Below are 8,739 nucleotides of genomic sequence, written 5' to 3'. Positions count from 1 at the left end.
CTACACCTATTTTAATGGCCAAGCAAAATTAAATGAACAATGATCACTCGTCACTAAAAAGCAAAATCACCGAATGAGTAATGCAAACTGTTGACACCACCATGCTACTAAAACGCGTCCATCATAAAAACATAGCGGTATTAAAAATAAATAACAGTTACAACACTTTTTGACAAAAAAATGTCACCACGCATAGGCACACCTATTATTTTGTCCATATGTGTATGTCTTTTTTATAGTAGTTGATTTGCTTGTAGTTATCGATAAGAAAGATATATTTATAATTGTTTGTATCAAACGCAAGATTCATGTTTGTTTTTAGTCATTGTAATACATAATTCAGTAGTTTCCGATTGTTGTTTTTATTTCTTAAGCATGCGCTTAACTATGTGTTTTTCTTATTCTAAATAAAATTAATAAAATTTTTTTTCTTTTCTCTTTCAGTATTTCACTGGCAAGCTACAATAATGGGACCGGTAAGAATTTGCATATGTAATGATAATTGTTTTTTTTATATATTGAGATCGCTACAACACCCAGAAAGAAAAGTCGAAGATCGTATAAAGTATTATATGAATGATTAATGTGACAAGTTACAACAGAAAACACCATTCTTGAAGTAATTTCGAGTAAAAATCTGTCTGCATATACGCGTATTAATTTATCAGTGTTTGATATATCGGATCTAATTTTTATCACGTCCTTTTCTTGTGCTTTGTCGGGCTCAAAGGTATCGGATTGCTGTATCATATACATAGCTGTCATACAAACTGACCGTCCAAAATCAAGATCTAATATGAAAAGCTTTTGTCAATATTTGCTCACCAAATTTAGCTTGGATTATTTTCCAAGGCTAAGCTATAATTTCCAAACTAATTGTTCAGCATATAGCTGCCTTACAAACAGCGATTAAAATCAAGATTTTGTTTATATCTAGCGTCAACATAATTAAAAGAAGTCTTAGTTTAACCAATGCTTCAAGAAGCAATTTGTTTCCAAAGAGTTGCACAAGAAGGAAAAAATATCAAGTTTAGGACAATGCTCAGTTCGCCCAGGTGATGCTGTTGTATAAAACTAGACACTCCGCATTGAATAAATTACATTTAAAACTTAGAGGAGCTTCAATCCAACATTTTCTTCGACGTCTATTCTAAAAAATTTGAAAAAAAAAAAACACTGAATAAACATTAATTACATTTTTTCTGCAATTTTTTTACTGTCAATTTTGCGCTTAATCACATAACAGCTGTGAGAGAGTTGCTTTTTCGAACTTTCTATTTTGATAAAGATGCCAGATTTACTATCGAACTTATCGAACTGGTGGCATTATGCATTAGCGAAAGTTCAATGATTTTTAGTATATATTATTATTTTGGTTGCTTAAAATCCAAAATTAAATAAAATATATATATATAATTGTATACAAATCAGTTGAAAGCACTGACTTTGAACAAAGCAATAAAATAATTTTACTAATATTTCTCTATGTTTTGCAGCCTGACAGTCCGTACCAAGGTGGCGTGTTTTTCTTAACAATTCATTTTCCAACAGATTATCCTTTCAAACCGCCTAAAGTGGCTTTTACAACGCGTATATACCATCCAAACATTAACAGTAACGGATCGATTTGCCTCGACATTTTAAGATCTCAGTGGTCGCCAGCATTAACTATTTCAAAAGGTTAGTACACCGCGAAACATGCAAAAATAACAAAGAATTTATTTAATCAAAAAATGTATTGCTTTCTCTTGCAGTTTTACTATCGATTTGCTCTCTTCTCTGTGATCCAAATCCAGACGATCCGCTTGTACCAGAGATTGCAAGAATATATAAAACCGATCGGGAAAAATATAATGAATTGGCACGAGAGTGGACTAGAAAGTATGCTATGTGATGCGCTCCAGTTCGTACTATCGATCCGTCAACTAGTAACAACAGCAACATTAGCAACAAGAATGGCAACAGAATGAAGGATTGCTATAGCATCATCAAGACCAACAACAACAATATAATAAAATCAACAATAGCAACTACAATGGCATAGCGCTCCAAAGTAAGGGTTTAAAATAATATATAGCAGAAGCAACAACAACAGCAAATGCAACCAAAACCACAATGTGAAACAATTCTTCTTCAGCAAATAAAAAATATGAAAAAATATTAAAACAATAAAAAAACACTGCATTAATTCAAGAGTAAGCAAGAATTATGCGTATAAAACAAGAGAAAAGAAAAACGCCACAGAAAGCAAAATAAAAATCTGCGGGAAAAAAATAAAGAAAGGAATAAAATTACAAATTGATTCATAAAATACAACAACAACAAAAACACATAAATCAACTTACTTATTATTATTACATTTATAATTAATTAATTAATTAAATTAAAATTATATATTCTTCAGAAGAAAATTTAAAAGATAAATCAGAGATAAAATAATAAAACCATATAAAAAATACGCAAGAATACCATATAACATTAAGAACTGCGTGCGCAGGAGAGGCAAAAAAAAACAAGCGTTAAGCTAAAGTTTAAAATACAGTTACAGCGTAAAGTGTATGATGCAGCAGCGTGTAATACAGCATAGAATAGAGACTGATTTATACGTGTAGACAGACTTGATGAGATGAGTGGCGATATTTGTTGTGTCAGCATAGAGTGTGGTAGCATTGGCAAAGTCATAATACTGATAAATTCGATACAAAAGAGTGCACGTACACGAAAGTTAGAAGTGTACATGCGATGATGTATGTGTGCGCTTATCGGTATGGTTACGAAAAGGCATGCAAATATTCTACATTTTACTTTTGGATAATTTTCTATTTTGGGCGCCACACATCCAACACATTATTGCGTAATGCTAGCAGGTTTTAGCGCAATTAAGAAATGTGTGTGCGAAAAAGTACCATTTCCAGAAATTATACGCAAAGTCAGACCACAGGCCCCCAATATACTACTACTACACACACCACCATACATTTTGCGTAGGATATAAACCATTAAAAAAGGAAAAACACTTTAAAAATATATAAAAAAGGTGATGATGGACGATTCACTCGTTCCTTCACACGTGCTTCGCACTCCTAATTGGGTTATATATAGCAAAGCATAGCGTCAATGGTGTAATCCTATACCTAATCAAAAGCAAAAACAAAAATTCAAATTTAAGAACACAATTAACAGTTAAACAACCTACGTATTTAGTATAATTTGTATAATTTCTCTGCATAACAACTTCAATTACAAACCAAACATATTAAAAATTGTGTGCTTACTTGAGAGCGTTGCAGAAAAAGTGTGTGAGACAAGCGATCCTAATTGCTGTGTTTATTTACCAGTAATTTGCATTACATAATCTTGTTGGTGGATGATTTTTTTAAATGGATTTCGTTCTTTCTGTAATAAAAAAATTTAATATATAAATATATATACATATATCTACCTTCTAAAACAAACAAACAAAAAAAAAAAAAATTAAAATACATCATTTTAAGCTGTTCTTAAATTTTATAAAACCATAAATGAAAGAGGAACTTTAATATAACATTTTGAAAGTGAGTTGTGTTTGTTTACTGGTGTGCTTAACTGAAATGAAAATAAATTAAATAAAAACACAAAAAATATTTTAACTATTTCCATATGCCGCTTAAAACATACCAATAAGAAATAGAAATGCCAATTATACACCAAAACAAATCACACAGAGACTTCTACTACTACAATGCTTACAAACATACATACATACATACGAAACATATGAATACTTAGCCACACGCGCATTTGCTATCATAAAAGAAATCCTTTTTTTTTTTACTAGCGTTAGTCAGTTACTCATTAAATTGGGAGTAAATACAAATATAAAGAAAATTTAGTTTTTTTTCTGCTTATTTTTCACTATTTAGGTTTACTAATTTAACTATTGCAATTTATTTAAAATTAAATACATAATTTTTGTAGCTGCGAGATATCATTATTTTTAATATACATATAACGGTTTGAATGAAACAAAATAATGTATTGTAATAAATATTGTATAAAATATGTTGTTGTGTTTGCGGCCAAAGCAAGGGACTCTTTAACAGCTGCGTGGAGCTCTAAGAATACATTAAAATTACTAAAAAACAATTTAAAGGGTGCGGTGGCAGGTGTTTTGTGGAGTGAGTAGATATCTCTTTCTCCAGCAAACGTTGAATGGCGTGCGTTCGCCAGCATACCAAGCAAATTATTGAATTATTGGTGAAGATTTTTTTTGGGTAAAACAGCTGTAAAAATATATATTTTGATAAATACTCTTAAACGTAATTTTATAAATCAAACTTCAAGGAGGATTTAGACAGGTTTTGTGCTATATTGCAATTACATTTTTTTTTTAATATTTTTTATTTTTTTTTTTTCAAATCGGCGATCATGGATATGTGGTATGTAGTATACATAATAGTCAAATTCACTTGCATACATTTAGGCTCAATGGAATTCATATCTTTGTTATATAGGTAAGTAATATGTTCAGCCAACAGCCAACATTTTTTTCTAAAACAATATTTAATTCGATTATTCGATGTATTTTGCTTAGAAATACACAAAAACAACAATAGCAATGCTAATCGACTGTGTCAGACCACATCGGATTGGAAAATTAAATGGATATATGTAGGTATGCATATGAAAAATGGTTTCGCTGGTGAGTATAAATTTGTTGTGTTACATCCACAATTTAGGATAGAAGAGCAGACCGTTCCCACGACAGTCGGGTCTACGAAAACCAGAACGGACCCGGATTTTTATCCGGCCAAGGACTGTCAACTCGGCAGAACTCTGCCGTTACAACAACAACAACATAGAAGAGCAGACGATTATATATATTCCTTTTTGTTGTCGAATAAATTAGTTAAGATCCAGCGGATGTTCGAATCTAGATATTGCTCCAGTATAACAAGGTTGCTACCATATAAACGTATTAGCTGAGTATCTGCATCAAAACAACGTTATCGCAATATTGGTGCATGGATTCGAACATATCCCAGGTCCATTTCAGTTACGTGGAGATGTTTTTTTGCATGAAGCTTTTTACACTCCAAAGTAAATCCACAGCGTCCATATTCACTAACTGGACGAAGGAGCATAGACTGGATCTTTATACCACTCAATGGTGTTCAAATTCCGACTGACAAAAGCTCCAAAATTTTTGGTGTTACATTTAAGAGCCTGTGCTTTACTCAGAGCTACAAACAAATCCTCAAGTCGCTAGACGGCAAATCATGAGAAAAGGTCAAAGGAACATATATGTCCAGCGTGAAATGAATGCTCGTATGACTTTAACAACCTCTTTGCACGCCCAGCGAACTCCGATTATGTAACACCCCTCTCCCCCTGTCGAAACCGCACATTTCCTGGGTCTACCGTTAGACAAGTTCAATGACCACCAATTTGTGCCCTACCATTATCGATCACTACAGATAAATCCATTCCCACTATAGTTGGGTGTATGTGACCAGAACCGACTCGAATTTTTATCCGGCTGGGGCAGTAGTGCACCAAATTAATTGAGACATAGTTTAGATGTTTAGTTTAGATTTTCTATTACATACTATTACACTATTACATCTATGAAAATTCTATAAAGCCTTACTTAAAAAGCCGTTTTTGACCTCGGATCTTTTTTGTAGCAAATAAAATTTCGTACAAGTTTGTCATATATTTTTTCTATAGCTCTTGTCATTTACGAGATATATACATATATATAATTTCGTGGCAAAGCCAGGTTTAGAGCCCCGTACTACCTCGCCGGTGTGAGCTTCGATTTTGTCGCAATGGACACTTTTGTAGAGTGTTCAATTCTGAGGAATATATAATATGTCTAAAGTCAAAGCGATGCCATAAAATGCTTCTGAGCCATTACATAGAAATTTAAAGATAAAAAATCACAATTGTCGTGTATTTTCAATGGACAATTTTTCCATGCCTTGGTCCAGTCAATATTAATATTAAGGGCTCAAATTTTCAGGAAAAAATTTTTAGGGTATTTCCAAGGAAATTTCATGATGGGACTGGGGAAAAAAAACATCCTTATACATACATATGTACAAATGTGTATTGGTATAATATTTTGATGGTCAATGTGAAGGGCAACTATTTGCTCTCGCTGTCGTAAGCATGTATAGCATTTTTTTGTATTGCCTGTTCCGCTATATTTTCACAATATTTGTATGTGCATATGTATGTACATACATATGTAGTATGTATTCACAAGTGGAGTGCGATCGTTGATCATCGTGAAAGCTCTTTCCTATGCTAATTGCGAGTAAAGAATTGTAGAGAATTTTAGTAAGGCACACACAGTAAAACTTATTATTGATCACTTATAATATTAGTTTACAAGAAAAATATGAAAATTAACTTTTAGAGATTATGTTTTTTTTTTTAATTACAATTTTAAATAGATTTTTTTTTTAAAGAAATTATGTTATAAAAGTAAAAATTGCATCATTAAATAAGGTTTCGACTTGACAGAAATTCGACAAAAAAGCACCCGGAAATTGTAATTAAATTCCACGGGTGCATGATATTTAAATAATAATATATTTTACTAATTTGTTAGGACTGTCCTTAATTATAATGCCAAATATGAACGCGATCTGTTAACCAACTTGCATTGCGATTTTTACAATGGATAAAAATGAAATTTTTTTACTCTAATAAAATTTATAAATCTTCAAAGACAGTCGAGAGAAACGATCTGCCTCGTTCTGGACGACCTTTAAACTCTTAAACTGGTGAAATGACGATGAATATTAAAAAAGTGAAGGATATGAAGGAGATGGCAAGAGAGCTCGACAGCTCTCGCGAGAATGATTTTAGTGGGTATTGTGGGTATGAAAAGCGTTCGTTCTTGCACCACACCTCCCGATAAAACGGATTTTTTTTTTGTTTCAGAAAGAAATTTTTTTCCAATCCCACATTTAGTGAGAGCACTCAAACTGCCGATGAGACATGGGTTTATGAGTTTGACATGCAAACAAGTCAACAATCATCGGAATATAGGGGAAAACATGAGCCGAAACCAAAAACCAGGCCTCAAAAATCATTTTGATGCTCATTTTTTTCGATATTCGTGGTTTGGTGCTGTATAAATTTTTTCGGCACCGACAGAAGGTCAATAAGGAATTCTATTTGGCCGCATTGATTCGTTTACGTGACAAAATCCGTTGAAAACGGCCGGAATTATGGAAGAAAAATTCATAAATTTTACACGATGATAATGTACCATCCCATCGAGCCACGATTGCGACCAAAATTAAAGCTAAAAACGCAATGAATATCATCGATTAACCACCGTATTAACAAGATTTGGTTCCGTGTAATTTTTTCTTGTTTGATATTGATGAATAATTTAATATAATTTTTTTCAGGGTATTTTTTGATCACAAATATTCCAAATAGGTTCCATTTTAAGAGACATGCGTGCGGTGTTGATAGACTTCGATTACGGCTGCTTTCATGTTGCTTTTCACACAGGTTCTTTTTTTTACCCAAATATTCGGCCTTTTTCTACCAATTTAGCACTATTTCTAGCTTCTGGACGACCTGTCCTTTGGTCGTCATTTAAACCACAAAATTTTCTATCAATTCGTATGTTTTAGTGATTTTTTTTATCTTTTTATGTAAAACCCGAAAAATACCACACATTTTTCTCTTATTGAAATGACTGTAACTTTATCATATCTCATCCGATTTATTTGAAACATATAACGCTGTATATTTTATGGTACAAATATAAAGTACAGCTTTTTTTGGGACACACTGCATTTCAACATTTTTTTTTTTGTTTTCAGTGAATTTTGTAAAATTATATTTATTTCATTTATTTTAACTTTATTTTTAGCCTTTTTTCTATGTTCAAGTAAAGAAGTTTCACTGTATGAGTATATATGTACATACAGCTACGTTCAATATGATAGTAGTGTCACTGAGAAAAATACTTGAGGCAAAAAATTTATCATATCAGAATATAAATACCAATCACTCTGCCAGCTTCTAACGGTCATTCCGCGAGTAAAACACGAAGCATAAACTGCATTTATTCATTTCATTTACTATGTTATTCATTAATTTCTCTAGCGGTCCGCTATTTATGCTGTTCAAAAAAATTGTAGTGCAAGCCATCAAGTGGTATAAAACATATTTCTTGTCAAACAAATTATATAAAACACTGAAAATTTAGTACAGAAATATGAAAACAATAAAATTTTGTAAAATTAAAGACGGTTTTTTTGGTAGTAGGTAAAGAGCGAAAAACGGGAAATCATAAAAGGTGATCCATTTCGAGTATCCACTCTTTTTTTTAAAGAAAAAACACAAAAACTTCAAATTCAATTGGAAATGTTTATTAAAATAATGATAATTATCATTCGAAAGATCATTATTTGATATTAATTTTTTTGAAGATTATCTCTTTCAAATATTGGACGCGGTTAAAATTTAATTTTATTATTAAAAATTGTTGATTAAAAATTTTAACTTTATATTTTATGTTCAGGTCACTGCAATGATTGTGAACACAACTGTATATATGTACATGAATGTCTGTTTACTGAAAAAAAAACTAATTTATGAAGCGTCCGGTATTGGCGACTTTAGACCTTTTAATTCAAAGTAGCAATAATAATAGATTTTTTTTTACAAAGTTTTTATTAATATTCAATTAATTAGTCTATTTTATACACCAGTATTTGCATTTCT

At 31.6% G+C, this 8,739-nt stretch overlaps 1 protein-coding gene across 2 annotated transcripts in view; it reads left to right on the top strand.

The window, feature by feature from the left end:
• Positions 1–2,274, top strand: part of LOC108975581 (ubiquitin-conjugating enzyme E2-17 kDa) — a 10,540-nt gene extending 8,266 nt beyond the window's left edge. For both annotated transcript variants that reach the window (XM_018944152.1, XM_018944151.1), the window contains 3 exons: positions 445–476; positions 1,497–1,680; positions 1,755–2,274. In XM_018944152.1, coding sequence (XP_018799697.1) covers positions 445–476; positions 1,497–1,680; positions 1,755–1,894 — 356 coding nt within the window. In that variant the 3' untranslated portion in view covers positions 1,895–2,274. The remainder of the gene's footprint in view (positions 1–444; positions 477–1,496; positions 1,681–1,754) is intronic.
• The last annotated feature ends 6,465 nt before the right edge of the window (positions 2,275–8,739 follow it).

Source organism: Bactrocera latifrons, unplaced genomic scaffold (assembly GCF_001853355.1).
Source record: "Bactrocera latifrons isolate USDA-ARS-PBARC rearing strain unplaced genomic scaffold, ASM185335v1 scaffold_67, whole genome shotgun sequence".
Taxonomy (NCBI): domain Eukaryota; kingdom Metazoa; phylum Arthropoda; class Insecta; order Diptera; family Tephritidae; genus Bactrocera; species Bactrocera latifrons.
The sequence above is the reverse complement of the archived record's forward strand: the minus strand, read 5'-3'. Positions and strand labels throughout refer to the sequence as shown.